General features: G+C 46.9%; 1 protein-coding gene across 1 annotated transcript in view; it reads right to left on the reverse strand.

Annotated features, from left to right (window-relative positions):
• Positions 1-21547, reverse strand: part of UTP20 (UTP20 small subunit processome component) — a 276038-nt gene that overhangs the window by 47417 nt on the left and 207074 nt on the right. The window contains exons 41-50 of the mRNA XM_063930017.1: positions 20580-20719; positions 18928-19084; positions 18712-18810; positions 16917-17084; positions 16536-16702; positions 15929-16076; positions 15575-15691; positions 14099-14269; positions 1363-1491; positions 982-1092 (exon numbers count right to left, since the gene is read on the reverse strand). Coding sequence (XP_063786087.1) covers positions 982-1092; positions 1363-1491; positions 14099-14269; positions 15575-15691; positions 15929-16076; positions 16536-16702; positions 16917-17084; positions 18712-18810; positions 18928-19084; positions 20580-20719 — 1407 coding nt within the window. The remainder of the gene's footprint in view (positions 1-981; positions 1093-1362; positions 1492-14098; positions 14270-15574; positions 15692-15928; positions 16077-16535; positions 16703-16916; positions 17085-18711; positions 18811-18927; positions 19085-20579; positions 20720-21547) is intronic.

The following is a 21547-nucleotide window of genomic DNA, read 5'->3' on the forward strand; positions in this document are numbered from 1 at the left end:
AAACTGGACTTTTATACTTACATTAACTCAGTGGTTTCCAAACTTTTTTGAATCACGGCGCCCTAGAACATCAGAATTCTTTTCACGGCACCCCTAGGCCAAAGATTTCTTATTGAGAAATTTAGAAAGTAGATCGCTTTTATATGTCATCTTTAGGGTCAGTTGTGTGGTGAGGGAGAAGATTTGCTTCTGTTTGGCCACATTTTATGACTGGCAGCCACCAGCACTGGTTTTGCCTATTATATTGACCATGAATAATTTGAATTGGTCCTGGACCACCAACCCAGGGCACCACTGCAAGTGTCCCGAGGCACCCCAGGGAGCCACGGCACACAGTTTGGGAACCTCTGCATTAACTCCAATCATATGAATCCATTATTTCATAGTGAATACTATCTGCAACACTACTGATTCAATATGAACCACTTTAGAGCAAACAAGACATTTTTCTAAATTGTTAATTTGCACAAGTATATTGCTCAATAGGAAAGTATGAGGGGTGTGGATTAGAAGATTGACAGTATATAAATAGACTGTCAATAGGTCCACACCAGATGGTCGAAAGCCAGTAGTTCAACAGGGTCAAAAGGTCGACAGTTAAATGGACGACATGGACTTAGGTTGACACTTGTTTTTGTTATTTTAACCTAAACAATGAAAAACCATGTCAACCTTTTTTGTGCCAACCATTTGGCTCCGTTGACCATCTTGTATTGGAGCACTGATTGTCAATTTACTGTTAATCTTCCATCCAGATACTGGTATGACTATGCTGCTTTATTACAGTCTATGTCACTGTTTACCTATACATAGCGAACAGTTAATATCTTTATCTTTATATACTTGTCACAAAATCTACTTTGATTTACATCAGTACCCCAGTAACGCAAGGTACCATTGATCTCTGGGAAGCTGGCTGTAAAATACTACAGATGAAAACATTATTGAACACCACCACTATACAGTTTGGTTTACACTCACCTGACGACACTGAACTCTGACTGGGTCACTCTGGGCTGTGACTGCGAATTTTGCAACTTTCTGCATCACCTCGTCCATCTCTGGAACAATCAGTTTTCTAGATACAATAGCCTATTAAAGTTCGAAAAAACAGGATGTGTTTTTATTATTCAAAATTCAAGCAAATTAAGTTTGATGTAATGTAAATATGTTTGGAACAGTAGTAAACATCTCTTCTGCCTCAGTAAATGGATACACTTTTCCCTCACTAACAAAGCATATTTTAATGCTAGTGAAAATTTAGATTAAACCACATATAAATCAAAAACAGGTAATCTACATGACATTTCAAAAGTACTTAATGAATGCACACTTCATCGTCTTCTTCTATACAGTACTAACCTTTAACAAACCAAATGCTGTAGCTTGTCGTGATGAATCGTAAAGATCCTCCTCAGCGTATCCCAGCAGCACTTGCAGCTGTTTCTCTGTTATGGTTCCCTTCATGTTCCGTACCAGTATGGTGACACACTGTAAAGAAACACTACATGGTAGCAGTAGGCCAGATAATAACGAGCATTAAATGAATGCTTGTCAATGCATCAGTGGCAGTTTCTGAGAAGAAGTCAGAAGCACAGGAATAAGGTTATACAGACATCATACCTACAGCATATTAATGGGAACATGTGCTATGGGAACTTGCTGTGCAATCTAAAGAACTTGGAATATTGGTATACATTTAACGACATTAGAGAATAGGGTAAACCTTGGGCAAAGTAAGGTCCACACTATTAGCGATTGTGGGCCAAATACTGATGAACAAAGAGGACTGCATTAGACTAGCAAGCATTCGCTTGGACAGCCATGTAAAACAATGTCCACGAATAGGTGGAGACTGAAAACAATCAATTAAGTTGTTTGTTACTCCTAACGTTAAACCATAATTGAGAATTATTGTATTAGCATTGTTTTATGGCTTCATAGTTGTTCCCCATTATGTAGCACACAAACTATCAGGCATAAGAATATTTGGACCATTTTCCAAACACATTTTTCAGGGCTAAAACCTACCCAGCTCCTTTACGGTAGACAACAATCTCTTAAATATGATGTTAGTTGTTCATAATGAATGTTTTCAGGCTGACATCTTAGTTACAGAAGATACATTTCCCAAGTATATGCTGGTAGATTCCTGCAGCTGGCAACCTACATGATTAACTATTAATCGACCCAACAGGTTTTTGTGCTTCCGTCTTTTTATCTAAGATTGCCTGAAGTACAGATATGTCCTCATACATCTTTGCTGCAGTCACGCCAAACAGCCCCTACTGGCACGCCAGCTCGCGTAAGAATCATCTAGCTTCAGGAGTTTTTTTTTTTGCTGATCCGGTGTCTTAACCGCAATTCTGCTACAATCAGCATCTTTTCTTTTACCAAAAATGCACCTTACTCATAATGCAATACGACTAGGACGCACAAGGAGACTGTGCCGATTACTTTGATATACGACACTTGTATATCTGTGTGTGACTATCTATATATGAAGTGCTACAATGTAGCAGCCATAGCTTTTCTCCAATACAAGTCCTGTTCTGTACACAGACTCAGTCACACACAATATGTAAGTGCCACATTAATCAGCACAGTTTGCATTGCGTTATGAATAAAATGCATTTTTGGTATTAAAAAAAATAGACCCTGGCATCTCACACTGCATGGATGCATCTGTAAGCAATACTCATATGCATGTATAGCACTAAGAAGTATTCTATTGAGAAAGAAACAATACAAACAAAATAAAAACCAGTGCTTGGCAAGTATTAAGTCATCTTGATTGCAATATTGGTAATTAACAATTTATACTTAAGGAACACTTTTCTATCTAACTGCATTTCAATAATAAAGTTAATTATCAGCATGACCGTGTTAATAAGTATGTAAGAATCAGAAAATACTAAGCAGGATTACCCCTGTCCCTTTAAAAAAACTACTCGTTATCTACAATGTGTGTCCGGGTACATTCACTGCCTTAATCTGCAATGTGTATCCGGGTACATTCACTGCCTTTATCTACAATGTGTGTCCGGGTACATTCACTGCCTTTATCTACAATGTGTGTCCGGGTACATTCACTGCCTTTATCTACAATGTGTGTCCGGGTACATTCACTGCCTTTATCTACAATGTGTGTCCGGGTACATTCACTGCCTTTATCTACAATGTGTGTCCGGGTACATTCACTGCCTTTATCTACAATGTGTGTCCGGGTGCATTCACTGCCTTTATCTACAATGTGTATCCGGGTACATTCACTGCCTTTATCTATAATGTGTGTCCGGGTACATTCACTGCCTTTATCTACAATGTGTGTCCAGGTACATTCACTGCCTTTATCTACAATGTGTGTCCGGGTACATAAACTGCCTTTATCTACAATGTGTGTCCGGGTACATTCACTGCCTTTATCTACAATGTGTGTCCGGGTGCATTCACTGCCTTTATCTACAATGTGTGTCCGGGTACATTCACTGCCTTTATCTACAATGTGTGTCCGGGTACATTCACTGCCTTTATCTACAATGTGTGTCCGGGTGCATTCACTGCCTTTATCTACAATGTGTGTCCGGGTACATTCACTGCCTTTATCTACAATGTGTGTCCGGGTACATTCACTGCCTTTATCTACAATGTGTGTCCAGGTACATTCACTGCCTTTATCTACAATGTGTGTCCGGGTACATTCACTGCCTTTATCTACAATGTGTGTCCAGGTACATTCACTGCCTTTATCTACAATGTGTGTCCGGGTACATTCACTGCCTTTATCTACAATGTGTGTCCGGGTGCATTCACTGCCTTTATCTACAATGTGTGTCCGGGTACATTCACTGCCTTTATCTACAATGTGTGTCCGGGTACATTCACTGCCTTTATCTACAATGTGTGTCCGGGTACATTCACTGCCTTTATCTACAATGTGTGTCCAGGTACATTCACTGCCTTTATCTACAATGTGTGTCCGGGTACATTCACTGCCTTTATCTACAATGTGTGTCCGGGTGCATTCACTGCCTTTATCTACAATGTGTGTCCGGGTACATTCACTGCCTTTATCTACAATGTGTGTCCGGGTACATTCACTGCCTTTATCTACAATGTGTGTCCGGGTGCATTCACTGCCTTTATCTACAATGTGTGTCCGGGTACATTCACTGCCTTTATCTACAATGTGTGTCCGGGTGTATTCACTGCCTTTATCTACAATGTGTGTCCGGGTACACTCACTGCCTTTATCTACAATGTGTGTCCGGGTACATTCACTGCCTTTATCTACAATGTGTGTCCAGGTACATTCACTGCCTTTATCTACAATGTGTGTCCGGGTACATTCACTGCCTTTATCTACAATGTGTGTCCGGGTATATTCACTGCCTTTATCTACAATGTGAGTCCGGGTACATTCACTGCCTTTATCTACAATGTGTGTCCGGGTGCATTCACTGCCTTTATCTACAATGTGTGTCCGGGTACATTCACTGCCTTTATCTACAATGTGTGTCCGGGTACATTCACTGCCTTTATCTACAATGTGTGTCCGGGTATATTCACTGCCTTTATCTACAATGTGAGTCCGGGTACATTCACTGCCTTTATCTACAATGTGTGTCCGGGTGCATTCACTGCCTTTATCTACAATGTGTGTCCGGGTACATTCACTGCCTTTATCTACAATGTGTGTCCGGGTATATTCACTGCCTTTATCTACAATGTGAGTCCGGGTACATTCACTGCCTTTATCTACAATGTGTGTCCGGGTGCATTCACTGCCTTTATCTACAATGTGTGTCCGGGTACATTCACTGCCTTTATCTACAATGTGTGTCCGGGTACATTCACTGCCTTTATCTACAATGTGTGTCCGGGTACATTCACTGCCTTTATCTACAATGCGTGTCCGGGTACATTCACTGCCTTTATCTACAATGCGTGTCCGGGTACATTCACTGCCTTTATCTACAATGCGTGTCCGGGTACATTCACTGCCTTTATCTACAATGTGTATCCGGGTGCATAAACATCGTAGTGACATTTGGTGGACCCGTTCATTCCAAATAAAGCATTCGTTACTCTAAACCCAATAAATAAAGACACGGAGACTTGAATTTGGCAGAAAAATTGCTAGCTATTTATTTGACCCTAACCATAGCAAACCTGTAAATGAAAACTTTGTTAAGATGCCGATACAGCTGGCATATGGTGGCAGCAAAAAGAACGGCTCTACTAACCTAAATTAACCGTAAAATACTAACAATTCGAAACCATCCTAATTTTACTACAACTATCAAAAACCGGTAATAGGTGACAACTCCACCCCCACAGTGACTACCCACAGCTCCTGGGTGCCCTGCCGCTGCCTTCCCGGACGGGTGGTCAAGCGGCCAATAAGTCGATGGAGGTGAGTGCACCTAAACCAAATCAAACTGTAAATCACTACAGCTTACCATACAACCACCAACTGCCGTTCTTTTCCGCCAACAGCGAAAGACTCCTTCCCAGAGTCTTCGCACCGCCACCATAACCTCACCCTAACTCCAGCAAACCTAGGAACAGATCCTCCAGGAAAAAACATCATCCCCTCATTGGATAGATGCACACCATCAGGCCGAAGAAGGTGACTTTGTCTCTGAAATGAATCCTAGGGTGGCGAACCACTTGACCTCCGCGGGACAACCCACTTCGCCACCGCCCCATTCACCTTCTGCCTGGCCTCCTCAATTTCGCGACCGTCCGTCACACCTTGCCAACTCAACCTTGGCACCATCAAGAAGAACACCAATATACAAGTGGTCCATTCCCCGTCTGTGTGGCCTCCTCAATTTCGCGACCGTCCGCCACACCTTGCCAACTCAACCTTGGCACCATCAAGGAGAACACCAATATACAATTGGTCCACTGCTGCGGCCAAACTTGCCAGATCCTGTATCATGGCCCACCGCATCTCCAAAGAAGTCCTCTTCCCCAGGTCGTTGCCACCTAAATGGACAACCAACACCCTAGGGCTACATGCCTGCTGGCCTGACTCACTAGACTGCTTCTCCACTCCGTCTACATCATCCCCTGCCAACCAAGCCAACAAACTTCTCGAGCCCTAGGAAACATCTGTGCCCCCTGCGAGGCCAAAACTGGGCGGCCCAATACACATAAGAGTGGCCAACCACCAAAATAGGCAAGTCATCTTCCAACCAACCTGAAGAGGAGGAAAAGGGGTAAAAGTGGTTACTAATCATCTATACCATTGCTTAATTTACTGCATTAACCTGAAGGATCTGCCAAAAAGAAAAATTTTGCTGTCGTATATTGCAGCAGTCTCGGCCTGGCCGATCTGCACGAGCAATCAGCCAATTTGAAGCCTAAAATGAACACACAAATGGGAAAGACGAAAATAACAAAAAGGGGGGGGGGGGGGGGGGAAGGGGTAAAACATGTAATAACTCAGCTGGAGGTGAAAGCATAAAGACCTGCTGAGGGACTCTGATTAAAACAGATTAGCCGAATTGTGGACTAGAATTCAGTCCGTCAAGTCAGGCAAAAAATTGCAAATTAACTCCAGACCCCCGCTGCCGGCTCATGCCAGCAACGGCGAGTAGCTAATCCCTGAGTAGGGTAAAAAGGGGAAGATAAACAAACGCACAACACCATAACGTACTGAACTGTAATAACATGATTAAACGACTGGAATTGACACACGCGCGAGCTAACAACTCATGCAACGAGGCGCATATACCGTCTGTAACTTGACGACTTCCATCGCCCCACCGCCTGGATCTCAGACGTGTAAAATCCCGTCGCCGCAGCCGACGTCGCAGCCCCTATGCAGAAGGAATGCGTCCCGAACGCAGCGGGTGGAAGGTCCAAGCTCGCAAGACAGCGACCCAGCATCCCATGAAAAAGATACTTCGTCACCGGCAGCCCGTCATAGTGCAGCGGCCATGACCCCCGACCGTCGGGCCGTACTGCCTCATATTGCACCGCCAACCTCACTGGGCAAATGCTCTCCTCAAGAGCCGGAACCAAGGTGACCCATTGACCTCTCCCCACTTGGTCCGTCTTAGAGCGCCGCAATCTGCAAAGCAAGGACTTCTCACCCACCACCACGTCCCCGACCAGCATGCGCGAATCTGCTCGCTTAAAAGGCGCTACCAGTTCCGAAACCCTAAAAGCCCCGTGGTAAGCCATTGAGCACGCCAAACTGAAGAGCAACAGCAATTCAAAACATGGACGACGCGACACCTCTAACCGCCCTGATGACATCCAGCAACAAGGCCGCATCAATGAGCCTCCTCCTGTCAGGCGGCGTCGGCGCGACTCGCGCCCATCCTTTCATCGCCTTCAACGGAATACCGCTCTTAGCCACGTCGGGGACGCCTTTTATTCTGCTGAAAAATAAATCCTGGCCAAGTACCGGGATACCACCGCTCTGGACCTACCCGAAACATACAGCTGCCAAATAAAAGAAAGCATCCTCCGATGCCCGCTCTTACCTTGCTGAATTCGTCCTTAAACAAACTCCTCCTACTCGCTCCAAGCTTGCGGCTTAAGCGTGGCTGGCGCGACTGACCGCAACGCAAGACCCTCCAATCCGTCCCGATCACCTCCCAACATAACCGGGAAACTGGACACCATGTTCGTCGGCCTCCGGTGCCAACAAACAAAAACTTTCCCACTGGCCTCGTGACAGAGCGTCGGCAATTCCGTTCTCCAGCCCCGGCACATGTTGCGCGCGGAACCACACGTTCTGACGTAGGCATGTCTACAGCAACTGTCCCAGCACCCCCAAAATGACAGCGACTTCGCCCCCTTGTTATTTATCGCATGCGCCAACGCCCAGATTGTCACATCTAAACAAGATGCTGCGAGGAGCTAGCCGTTCGCCCCAAACCTCCAGCGCCCCCATAATGGGGAAAAAACTCCAGAAGCAAAAGGTCCCTGATTACGCCTTCGCGATACCGTCCACGAAGCCGCGCACAAGATCCCTCCCGATAACATCCGTATCCAGAGGCCCCAGCCGCGTCGGTGAACAACTGCAACCTAGCGCTGACCACCGTTGGAGCCTGCCATATACACACCCCGTTGAAATCCTCCAGGAATGAGGCCCATATTGCCCCATCCCCTTTAATCTCGGAGGATCATCGCACGAAATGATGTGGTCTGGCACACCCCGCAGTCGCCCTTTCCAGCTTCCGGCAGTGTGATCTTCGCGACCCTTCGAACCGGCCAATAGCTTCGCGGAGCTTCACCACCTTGTCCCGATGCAGCCGACCCGATCCTGCCGCTGTGTCGAAATCGATCCCCAAAAGGACAAACAGGAGGACGGTCCCTCAGTTTTCTCCTCGTCCACTGAAACGCCGAAGTGGAAAACAGGGCTCGTATGCTGACCAGCAAGTCGCCGCACCGTGCTGAATGTGCCGCCCCACACACAGGAAGTCATTGAGGTAATGGGCGACCCCATGACCCCTTGGCGAAGACTCCACGAACCAGTGTAAAAACGTGCTAAACCGTCCGAAAAACGAGCATGAAACGGAAAACCCCCTCGGCAAACCGTTGCCGATGAAATACTCCGCTCCGATCCGAAACCCCCTAAAACGGAATGAGTCCGGATGTAACGGCAGCAACCGAAAAGCGGACTCAACCTCAATCTTAGTCATGAGTGCCCCAGTCCCGTAACTGCGGACCAGCGCCAATGCCTCGTCAAACGACTGATAAACCACCGAACCATGATCCGGAGGCCTCACGTCATTGACCGCCGTCCCCGATGGGTAAGAAAGATGTTGAATAAGCCGAAAAGCGCCCGGGGTCTTCTTCGGAACCACCCCCACTGGAGAGATGACCTCCGTATCCACTGGGCCCGAACCGACACCCCGCTCGCAACAGGCACGCGAAAACAAAACTAAAACCGGAAAGACAGAAATTTTGCATCCGCCCTATTTGGATACCAATTTAACCCCTTGCCCATCGTTTCTAAAGCAATTGGCGTTGGAGCTCTGTGGAGCGCTCCCGCCCGCGGCCTGCCTGGGATAAGTTTGCTTACCCCGGGTACCTTTGAAGCAGGAGGAGGCTGGATTTGGCCGATCCGCCGTCCGCGCCTTACCCCTGGGCAGACGACCCTGCGCGGTGGTGCCCGTCCACCCCCGGCTTCCGGGGCTCCTCCATCTGCTGTGAAGCCCGAGTGACTTTGAGCCAGACCTAGACGCCCTTGAACCCAAAGTCCATGACCCGCTAACCATCCTGCTTCTACCTACGCCACTCCGATCCCGAAGATGTGCGCTGCAAGTCATGTATTAGAAGCATGCACCGAATCACGTTCCTGTGCTCGTCCGGCCTATCTTCCAGGTAGCACGCCGCGAAGACCCAAAAACCGTCCAGCCAGTTGTCGAAGGTACGGAAGGCCTCGGCCCCGATGCCCTTATTTGCAGGCGCCGACCTATACTCCTTCGCTTCCTTTGTACAGACGAACACATGAACTAAGTCCCCCCTGCGTATCTTCCTACGGCAGCTGTCCCTCAGCCCCCGCATAACGGCAGTGTAATCGCAGCGGAACAACCCCTGGCAAATCGCGGCGCTTCTTGGCCCAGCGAGCGTCCTCGCTAAGCCGCTTACGCCTCTTACGCCGTTCCTGCTGACCCGCCGCCCTCTTGGCGAATTTAGTCGCCCGCTTCATCGCCCTAGTAGTACTACTGACTGCGGACGCCTGTGACGAAAGAGAAGAGGAAGAGGAGGAAGAGCTGCGAGAACTAGAGCGCGTGGAGGAGCCCGATACCGACTGTACCACCTCACCTGATGCCGTCGACTGCTCAGACACGGAATCCTCCGGCGTGGCAAATCCGACCTCCTCATCCTTGGACTCCGACGTCTCCCCATCCCCGCGCTCCTGCAGAAGAAAACAGAGCAGAGGACCCAGCCAGCAGTCGCTGTGAATGCCTAGCACCCCGGGGGGCAGGTGTAGCCGCCACACGCCCCTGCCAGTCCCGCCCGGAACGATGATCAAGCTGCGCCGCGGCCGGTCCAAGCTCCCTGCAGGCGCGAGCAACCCGCTGCGCTGCCGATACCGCCTGCGTACCGGACCCGCCAACCGCTGCAGGCGCGCCGGAACTGTTTGCCACTCCCGGGGCGCGGCCTTGGCCAGCGGCCCCAACGCTGCCACCACCGTGGCCAGGGCCAACGCCAGTGTTCCAGAAGGGTCTTGACCCCCCCAAAACACGGCGTTGTCCCCTGCGGGCTCCAGAGCTGGCGACGGCGCGCGCCGGGCGGTCCGACGCCCAACAGGCGCCACCCGGGGCCCCGATGCGTCCAGAATGGCCAGGTGGGAAACCGGCAGCGCCTCTGACCTGCAGTGACCCGGCCCCCACCAATCCTGGCTCTCCTCCTGTGCCCGCCCGTCAGAGCCAGCGCCGCCGTCACCCTCCACCCTCCCGCGGGCACCCACCCCCCGCAGGCCGGAGCTACTTCCGGCCGCTGAGTGGGCCCCGCGGCGAGAGCTAATGATGGTGTGTGCAGCTCTCCTGCCTTTTATGACCATAACCCTGCAGTGAGCACGGGCTCGCGCGCACCTAGTGCGCGTGCCCCGTCTCTCAGCGCCGCTAAACCCCCATGCTCCTGAGCGGCCCTGCTGCCACCCCTACATGTACTGCCTCTCCCCCCCCCCGCAGGACTCCGGCTGCAGGGGAGAAATCTGGAAAGACATGGAGGCTGGCGGCGCCGCTGCGCGCACACGTGCGCGAACGGCACCACCGGAGGCGAGCGTGAGCGCGTCCCACTGCTCCCCGCCAGCAAGCTCCCGGCCGCATCTCCTTCATCCAACTGCCGAGCGAGGCCCCGCAACAGGCCTCGCGCGGCTCACCGCCGTCTCCTGCCTGGCCCCCCCCGCCTGGCACCTCCATTCGGCCTCAGCGAGGGGGAATTAGAAGGAACAGAGTGTGGCTCCATCGACAGGCTCCCACCACGGCGCGCATGCGGGCGCCCGGCACCGCTGCTTCGTCCGCCGCGCTCGGAGGCGAGGGCAGCCGCCCTTCCACCTCCGGGCGGCCTGACCGGAACTCCGGCCTACCCCGCCGCCTGTGTCCGTCCGGCAAAGCCAGCCCAGCCTCAACAGTAATAAAACCCAGGACGACATAGCAGGAATGTAGTGAGGAATGCAGGGGAGAGCTTGCAGTTTTTTGTTTTAAAATTGGAATCTCAAACAATAACATGGGGAGCTCTGCTATGCAGCACTCACCCACTCAAAGGCAATTTCACCAACAAGAGAGAGACAAAATGTCTATCCTTCCCTATATATACTAACCCTCCCCTTTTCCCAAAGGGCTGTACTTTCCTTCCAGCTAGGTCCACCCCTCACAAGATGTTTAACTCATTCCTTTCCTATGCTGTCAATTCTCTCTCCTTCACTGCCTTTATCTACAATGTGAGTCCGGGTGCATTCACTGCCTTATCTACAATGTGTGTCCGGGTGCATTCACTGCCTTTATCTACAATGTGTGTCCGGGTACATTCACTGCCTTTATCTACAATGTGTGTCCGGGTACATTCACTGCCTTTATCTACAATGTGTGTCCGGGTACATTCACTGCCTTTATCTACAATGTGTGTCCGGGTGCATTCACTGCCTTTATCTACAATGTGAGTCCGGGTGCATTCACTGCCTTTATCTACAATGTGTGTCCGGGTACATTCACTGCCTTTATCTACAATGTGTGTCCGGGTACATTCACTGCCTTTATCTACAATGCGTGTCCGGGTGCATTCACTGCCTTTATCTACAATGCGTGTCCGGGTGCATTCACTGCCTTTATCTACAATGCGTGTCCGGGTGCATTCACTGCCTTTATCTACAATGCGTGTCCGGGTGCATTCACTGCCTTTATCTACAATGCGTGTCCGGGTACATTCACTGCCTTTATCTACAATGCGTGTCCGGGTACATTCACTGCCTTTATCTACAATGCGTGTCCGGGTGCATTCACTGCCTTTATCTACAATGCGTGTCCGGGTACATTCACTGCCTTTATCTACAATGCGTGTCCGGGTACATTCACTGCCTTTATCTACAATGCGTGTCCGGGTACATTCACTGCCTTTATCTACAATGTGTGTCCGGGTACATTCACTGCCTTTATCTACAATGTGTGTCCGGGTACATTCACTGCCTTTATCTACAATGTGTGTCCGGGTGCATTCACTGCCTTTATCTACAATGTGTGTCCGGGTGCATTCACTGCCTTTATCTACAATGTGTGTCCGGGTGCATTCACTGCCTTTATCTACAATGTGTGTCCGGGTACATTCACTGCCTTTATCTACAATGTGTGTCCGGGTACATTCACTGCCTTTATCTACAATGTGTGTCCGGGTACATTCACTGCCTTTATCTACAATGTGTGTCCGGGTACATTCACTGCCTTTATCTACAATGTGTGTCCGGGTACATTCACTGCCTTTATCTACAATGTGTGTCCGGGTACATTCACTGCCTTTATCTACAATGTGTGTCCGGGTACATTCACTGCCTTTATCTACAATGTGTGTCCGGGTGCATTCACTGCCTTTATCTACAATGTGTGTCCGGGTATATTCACTGCCTTTATCTACAATGTGTGTCCGGGTGCATTCACTGCCTTTATCTACAATGTGTGTCCGGGTGCATTCACTGCCTTTATCTACAATGTGTGTCCGGGTGCATTCACTGCCTTTATCTACAATGTGTGTCCGGGTACATTCACTGCCTTTATCTACAATGTGTGTCCGGGTACATTCACTGCCTTTATCTACAATGTGTGTCCGGGTACATTCACTGCCTTTATCTACAATGTGTGTCCGGGTACATTCACTGCCTTTATCTACAATATGTGTCCGGGTACATTCACTGCCTTTATCTACAATGTGTGTCCAGGTACATTCACTGCCTTTATCTACAATGTGTGTCCGGGTGCATTCACTGCCTTTATCTACAATGTGTGTCCGGGTGCATTCACTGCCTTTATCTACAATGTGTGTCCGGGTACATTCACTGCCTTTATCTACAATGTGTGTCCGGGTACATTCACTGCCTTTATCTACAATGTGTGTCCGGGTACATTCACTGCCTTTATCTACAATGTGTGTCCGGGTACATTCACTGCCTTTATCTACAATGTGTGTCCGGGTACATTCACTGCCTTTATCTACAATGTGTGTCCGGGTACATTCACTGCCTTTATCTACAATGTGTGTCCGGGTACATTCACTGCCTTTATCTACAATGTGTGTCCGGGTACATTCACTGCCTTTATCTACAATGTGTGTCCGGGTACATTCACTGCCTTTATCTACAATGTGTGTCCGGGTACACTCACTGCCTTTATCTACAATATGTGTCCGGGTACATTCACTGCCTTTATCTACAATGTGTGTCCGGGTACATTCACTGCCTTTATCTACAATGTGAGTCCGGGTACATTCACTGCCTTTATCTACAATGTGTGTCCGGGTACACTCACTGCCTTTATCTACAATGTGTGTCCGGGTACACTCACTGCCTTTATCTACAATATGTGTCCGGGTACACTCACTGCCTTTAAGTGGTTGTTACGTTTAACAGCTCTTTTAAAAGCTACTGCTGAGCAATAAACATTACTACTCCTAAAGATCCTGCTCTATTCCTGCAGGCAGCATATACCTGTGACCTACAGGTGAGAGACTACACTCTCTCATTCATTCCCTTAGCTGTCCTGTGATGAACCCAGCACCATGGTTGACCACTCTACCAGCTAAACAGCAGTCCTCATCCAAAGTAAGCGGCGAGGAGGATCAAATCTGAGTAACCAATAAAGAGGTCCTGCAGCAGTTGAAGACACCACCCAAAAGCAAGTGGTTCTAGGTGACAGGAAGTCTGAAGTAGCAGCAGCTGTTATCTTACAACTGGGGCATTACATCACTGCACTCGACACTTACAGGGTGGGCTGTCTGGTGGGCAAGCTGCAGGTTATTAATAGCAAGCGGAACCACAAACACTCTTTAAAGCCCCAAAATGAAGGCAAAGTAGAATCAGTCTTATATGCTATAGGTGGTGCAGTTCTGTATTAATCTATAATTACACTTTTCTCACCTTGAAACAACTGACCACCAAATGGAAATTCTGCCCTTTGGCTGCTCCCGCTTTTGCATAGTCTTTTAGCAACAGGAAAAGCAGTTTAATCATCTGGTCTGTATTATCATCAAGAGCAGGCAAAGGAAACTTCAGCATCCAGATGAGCGATTGCAAAGCTCCAGTGATGACCTACAGAACAAAGAAACAAGGTGTACAGTAGTTGGTCAGCAGAGAAGGAATCCTCACAGGAAACACTAGTCTTCAGCTGTAGAACACACAGTCTATCAATATATTAAAATAAGCAGCAAAATTCAGGGTGTGTTAAAACAACGCGTTTCACTATTTTTCTGTATAGAATAATTACTGAGGAATTGTACCGCCTATGAAATTATGTCAGTTACAGATTATTGAGAGATCCAACAACATGCTTGGTGCATTGCATACATAGAACACATGCAGATACAGGGTGTTTTACTCGCTATTGGCCCCAAAGTCTTTCTTGTAACTTTTAAAGTAATAGACGCAATTTACTAAAATTTGACACTGACATACCTCGACCTATGATAAACATGAGTCATACCAAGTGTTGAAAGTGTCTGCCATTTGATCCAGGCAAGCTTGAAGGCGCCGCTCCAAGATATGGAAGGTTTTAAACAACATCTTTGAAGTCAGTCTCAATTTCCCACTGAATGTTTTCTCTCAGTGCCATGAGTCCATGGCTTGTTACAGTACATGACTCTTCTGTTGGTCAGGAGCTGTCAATACTTGAACAACAGCGACACACTATGGACGCAGGTCGGCTGATTTTGCAGCTCTCTGGCATGTGCTTGTGGAAACTCATCTCCTAGGACAGTCTATGCAAGGACTACTGCGGGGGAGGCCAGTAGTCTGTATTTCACTTTCGGCACCGTTGCTTCTGGAATTTTCAGTCGGCCTCATCCAGTGGACATCCAGTAATGTTCCATTGGTTTCCATTTTTTTCTCTCTAGATGCTGAATGGTAAATTTTGCCGGTGGATTCTGACCTCCAAACTGCTCAATTATTTTTATTTATAGTTTCTTATATAGTGCAGCATATTCCGTTGCGCTGCTCAATACATTGTCTTTGGCATGCCTTTATAGACTCAGTTTTCCAGTACACCTGGACAATAAAATGCATTGTTCAACTGTGTACCGGTCATATCTGCATGTAACACACAGACACAATGAATGTGCACGCCACAATACACAACACCACTGTCAGAAGCAGGGACATCTACTGACTACGGTGGTGAACAACCGACCTTCCCTTCGTGCATGTGTGGACAGCTGGCCTAGATACTAGTGGGGAACACTTTCAACACTTGCCATGAGTTCCTCATGTTTCTCATAAACCAAGGTATATCCTTTTCAATTTTAAGTAAATTACGTCAATTACTTTAAAAGTTCTAAGAAAAACTTTGGGGCCAATAGTGAGTGAAACACCATGTAAAATCACAGTGGAAGACGTACTAACCTTAACATCCATGGACTGCAGGCAACCAATTAGCATCTGTACAAAGGGATCCAGCATTTCCAAGACGTGCCTCTCAGAAGAGTTCACTTTGGATTTCTTCAAACTCATGTGCAGCAGCTGTGTAACGAGAAAATAGACATGAATCCATCTACTACAGCACAATACAACACACAAAGACATACAGTATCATTATTACACTTATAGCATAATGGGACCTCTGTGTGTTTCTGAAAGATGTTGCTTGGAATAAACCAGATTGGATAAAACAGAAGAAAAACTGCAACGGAGTAAGCTAAATAAACGCACACATAACAATCAGATTCTAAACTATTTGTCAACTCTGTAATGACGAACCTTCAGTCCGGAGTCTACTAGAACATGCATGTTGGTCTTGCTGCTGACAGCTGCTTTCCTGCCCCCGCGAGGCAGAGGAGGCTGGATTAACAAACAGCTCTTTGGCTGAAGGCGTGGATCTGGAGGAAGCATTTCTGAGTTTTTATTTCTAAAAAAGAAAACCACAAAAAGTCATTTACAGGAATATTACATAAACCGCAGCTAGCCGGGAGATTCAAACTATCAACTCAGTGGATATGGACTGTACGCAAGAGCTGGTTGGACAGCAGCAACTGGTAATCCATCCTCCCAGTAACCTTCAAAACATGTTGTACATACAGCGAAGAGAGGCTGGAGAGGTATTAGAAAACCTAAAGCCAATCAGGGCATCAAATACGTAAAAAGCAGCACATACTATTACAGCTCAGCAAACTATTATATGTCTATGTGGAAGTCTGGTACAAAATGGGCTAATCTAGGAATCTATACAGTAAATGAACACAGCAGAGATTAGTGGCGTAAGGCTCCTATCATAGCAGTGTGTGCTGTTATGATGACAAAAGCGCCCGTGTGTGAAACGAAGATTCAGACACCCAACCTGTGTCTTCTGTGACCTTAATAAACCTACTTTTCTTTTTCCGTCAGGAGTGGCAGGTTTTCACTGATGAGGCCGTAACTGAGTAACAGGAGGGACTCTGCCGTCATGTCCTTGTTGGCTATCAAACCAAAAACTGTTCTGCGAAGGCCTTCATGCACTTTACGGGCCAGCTTTAAACTTGTTGTCTTCTCCAAAACCTGCAAATGAACAGCATCAGGAACATCTATTTAATGCTCATGTGCAGACTTCCACACAATGTGACATGCACAACCCACATTTTATATTTCAACCCATCACTCTTCTGAGAGCTACTGCAATACATACTTTTAGCAAAAACAGAGGAAGGCAGAACTTCTAATCTGTTGCTGAACTACAGATCCCAGCATGCCCTGATAGCTGCACACAGCTCACCTCTTTGAAGGGAAGGATTAAGTTCACAACCATGTCTTTTCCAACAAACTGCGCGAGGAGTTCATACGAATCGTAGCTCTTGCTGCTTCGAGCCTCCATGACTTTAGAGACTATCCCCTTCACTTCTTTTTCCTCTGCGATGTCCCCAAACAGCTCATTATTGAAAATCTTCATGCAACAGAATAGTATTAAAATGGTATGAATTATTATATTTCTACAAATTAATTAAATAGCTGTTGTGAGACTTAAAATTATGACCTTGTTCTTCACTTTAAATATTAGATCATATTTTTTGTGGATTTCAAAACATTCTGATGAACCCTATTCAACTATAAAAACATCACCAAGCAGGAAATGAGGTCAAAGAGAATGTGTGTGTGTGTGTGTGTGTGTGTGTGTGTGTGTGTGTGTGTGTGTGTGTGTGTGTGTGTGTGTGTGTGTGTGTGTGTGTGTGTGTGTGTGTGTGTGTGTGTGTGTGTGTGTGTGTGTGATATGCCACCAGATATACTTAGATGCTGAGTCATATATAGCCAGACATCACCATGAGGACCAGTTTGCATATTACCATTTAGTCTGGAAGTCAATATTCACTCTGGGGCAGATGTATTAACCTGGATAAATCATAAGGAAGTGATAAACCAGTGATAAATGCAAGGTGATAAACATACCAGCCAATCAGCTCCCATATGTAAATTAACAGTTAGGAGCTGATTGGCTGGTGCATTATCACCTTGCACTTAACACTACTTTATCACTGGTTCATCACTTCCTTATGCCTTCTACAGGTTAATACATCTACCCCTCAGTTTTCTTCGCACCTCTGTGAAGATATTAGCGGAGGAGTGCTCTTGTCCAAACATCTGGCGGTAATCTGCACAGAACTGAATACCCCCTCAGAATGCTAACAGAGTATTTTGTTTCAGTATATTCCTGTGTAATAAAGTTTGAAATGGGAGGAAACATACCTCCTTCCCAATAATTCCAGACACAAAGCTGAGATAATATTGACCATGCCCCTGATATTTGTAAGCCACATCCTGATCCATCCAAACTACTCTCCCAACTGGAGCACTAGTGTTTTGGGGAGGGGGCCGGCCCTGACCAATCTGGTGCCCTAGTCAAGATTGAAGCTTTTCTAAACCATAATCATAGAAAGGCCTCGTGAGCCAAATGGTACCATAACTTCACCCACAACAGAAAGTGATGCATATGTCATGTAGAAGACCTTGCCTTCCTCCCAAAATGAGGGTCGCATAAATACTTCTGCAAGGACGGCAGCTGCACTTTTAGTAAAATGTAAACCGAAAGCAGTCAGATGTGATATCTTTTCTGTCACTATATGGAAGGGGTCTCATGGTATACAATCTCTCCATTTAGGGTAAAGAGTATGACTTATACATCTAAGGGGGCGGGGGGCTTTGGGTTGAATTCATTTAGACCTGTTTATTTAATGGGTGTGAAAAAGGGTTGTAGCCTCAAGCTTAACTCCCAAATCTATTCAGTTAGTGCCCCTTTTTCTCACCTGGTATAGTAACTTTTTTCAGGTGTTAAAACATAGAATCCGGGATAAGTTCCCGGACTTGTGTGTTAACCTATTTTCGAGGGTCGCAAACCCGTTATTTGTCAGGGATTTCTTTTTTGGGTCTTCTCATACCAGAAAAAAACAACAACCCAACACTGTTAACTGCAGCCTGCGGGGTGAATTGAATAGTACCGGGGAATAAATAAGCCAATTGTAAATTAATTACTATGGCTAACTGAATTCTCCCCCTAAGAGCCAGTCTTGGTTTTGTACCTGAATTAGAGTGTCCATACAGCTGTCCAGGTCTCCACTCTTAAGGCTGGCAACAAGGTTTTTCAGCAGTAGATTCACAGTAAATGTAAGCACATGAACCTAGTTTTAGCACAACAGAATATAGTTACTAAAGCAGAAAATAGTAAGAAAGAAAGAAAAAAACATATAAAAAAAATGTCAGGATATTGGTAGAGTTTATAATTTGCTCTAAATTACCTGGTATCCTTTAACTAAGACAGTTTTCATCTCTTTTACTATATAGTGAAGGTATCGTGGTCCAAGAGATTCTAGGATTTTTATTAGAGTGTTTCTAGCGATGTCACGGATTTCCTGGAAGCGGTTTCGCAGGAGAACACAGACCTTTAATAGGATGCTGAAATGGCAAGACAAATAGGACATATGAGTCAAATATCACGTCTCTTTAGAATGAACAATGATCTTCAACAGCACCACAGTGTGTCTGCAAAATAAAATATTAAAAACAAGTCACTGAAGACTTTCCTCTTTTACAACAAAAAATACCTCCCCCTTCTGACATGGACTCTAGGGCAAATGGCCGCCTCTGTAGAAGTGCCCCTTGCCTGCTGCCCTGGTGGTCTAGTGGGGGTGCAGATGACCTGGACACCCACTCTCAGTAGCACCAGTGGGCTCCTACACAGTTGGTGACAGCCGATACAATGCAGCTCCCTGCCAGCAGTCTCATCTGTCCCCCCTGCTGTCAGGCTGCGGCTCCCGGTGTGTGCTGTGTGGCCTGGCTGAAGACGCTGACCCAGTCGCCAGCACTGCAGACACCGGCACTGGGGGTTGGTGGAGCGGCAGTGCAGATGTCCTGTAGGATGCCTAGCACTGCCCACTCTGTAAAGAGAAATAAAGAAAAGAAGAGGCTGCTTAAAAGGAGCCCCATAAAAATAGTGCACGCTCCTGCAGGCACCAAACTAAAACTTGCCTGCTATGGCTGGGGACATGCTGTAAGCGTAGCCACGGCAGCTAGGAAAGACAAGTTAACTGTTTGGTGTCCAGACTCCTACTCACAGCCTATACCCAGCTTTCATTGGGTACCCCGGGCTTTTGTGAAGGTAATTTTAAAGTGAGCAGTCTCCTTGCACCAGGCTCTGTACACCACAGTGTTCCCAGTGACCCCCAACCCACCCAAACGCTACCAGGAAAATAAGAATGACATATTATACTATGGCAATGTTCATACTGACAAAAGTTGTTTTTTTTCTATAGGAGGGCATATATTATGCACTATACACAGTTTGATAAATGTGATTAAAGGATGTCACACACATTGTGACCCAATTATGCCCCTGTTGAACTAGTGACCAACTTGCTGTTCTTTTGCCATAACGAACATATCAGTCATAGCGTAGTCAAACTGACTAAGTTAAATGTGGTTAACCACTGCCATTCAGGATAAAGAAAATATAAAAATTGAATTGCGTGTAACCAACCCTGTATGGAAGCATGGCAGGAAATACCAAGCCATCCACAGCTATAATAGTAAGTAGGTATGGAGCGACTGGATAAGATTCTCATACACATTTACATGCTTTTACACATAATTATCCATAACCGTGGTGAAATCAGCCTAACTAACCAATATCACAATTTTTTTTTATCCAGAACTAGTTACCAGCCCATCAAAATAACGGAACATCATAACTGTAATGTCAGTGCTGGCGTCTGTGCGCACCCAAACGGAGCAACACTTGAATTGCTCAGTCGGGCGCCATCTAGTGGCCACCAGCGAGTAAAACACTTAAATTCCCCCCACAGAGGTGGGGAGCAGCGTTAGCAATTTATTATATAGGATAAGTACAATACATTTTCGAATATGTCTTTTACCCTATGACTTTTAATAATACCTGGGAAGATTGGCTTCCATGACCTCTTGAGGAAGTGTCTGCATTAGCTTCACCAAAGCAAACGCTATCGGGACACGTACAACTTCTTCTTCGTTGACCGATTTCTTTTTTGCCATCTTGTGTTCTTCCTCACTCTTAACCTGCAAAAACAATTATTAATGGAGAAGTATACACTGCGGAGTATACTTTATCAATAAGAGGAAGATTATATGAACTTCTAAATCAGTGCTCAAAAGAAGAAAAGCATAAATAACTAAAATAGGATTTTTGGTCACATACCATTGAATCCCTTTCTCTTAAGCAGGCTTTGCGACACTGAACCATGGGACTGCAGGGGACTGCAGGGTGGGCTGGAGTTTGGCACATAATTTACTGTAGCTTTAAATTCTGAGCTCCTCCGCCTGAAACCCTTTTAGGCTAGTACTTGTTTAAGAGGGTGTAGTACGGTATGCCGGCGGCCCGACTGCCAGCATACCGACAGCGTGGCAAGCGCAAATGAGCCCCTTGCGGGCTTGCTGCGCTCGCCACGCTGCGGGCACGGTGGCGCGCCACGCTATTTTATTCTCCCTCCAGGGGGGTCGTGGACCCCCACGAGGGAAAAAAAGTGTCGGTATGTCGGCTGTCGGGATTCCGGCGCTGGTATACTGTGCGCCGGGATCCTGACAGTCGGCATACTGAAGACCACCCCGTTTAAGAGAGTCCGGTAAGGAGTAGCAGTAACTCAGTGAAACGGTTAGAACAATGAAGCCAAACAGTAGGGGAAAAACGGCCAAGAACCAAAACCTTGCACGACTAAGCATGACGGAGGGAACACAGTGTTGCCCAACCTGCAAAGAGAAAAGTAGTCAACGGTCAGTGACCAAAAATCCTATTTTCTCTCGCAGCAAGGCTGGGTAACACTGGACCATGGGACGTTCAACAACCGTCAGGCTTCCTGACCGTAGAACTCTACGCCCAAAGTGGGCATT

The sequence above is a fragment of the Pseudophryne corroboree genome, chromosome 6, assembly GCF_028390025.1.
Source record: "Pseudophryne corroboree isolate aPseCor3 chromosome 6, aPseCor3.hap2, whole genome shotgun sequence".
Taxonomy (NCBI): Eukaryota; Metazoa; Chordata; class Amphibia; order Anura; family Myobatrachidae; genus Pseudophryne; species Pseudophryne corroboree.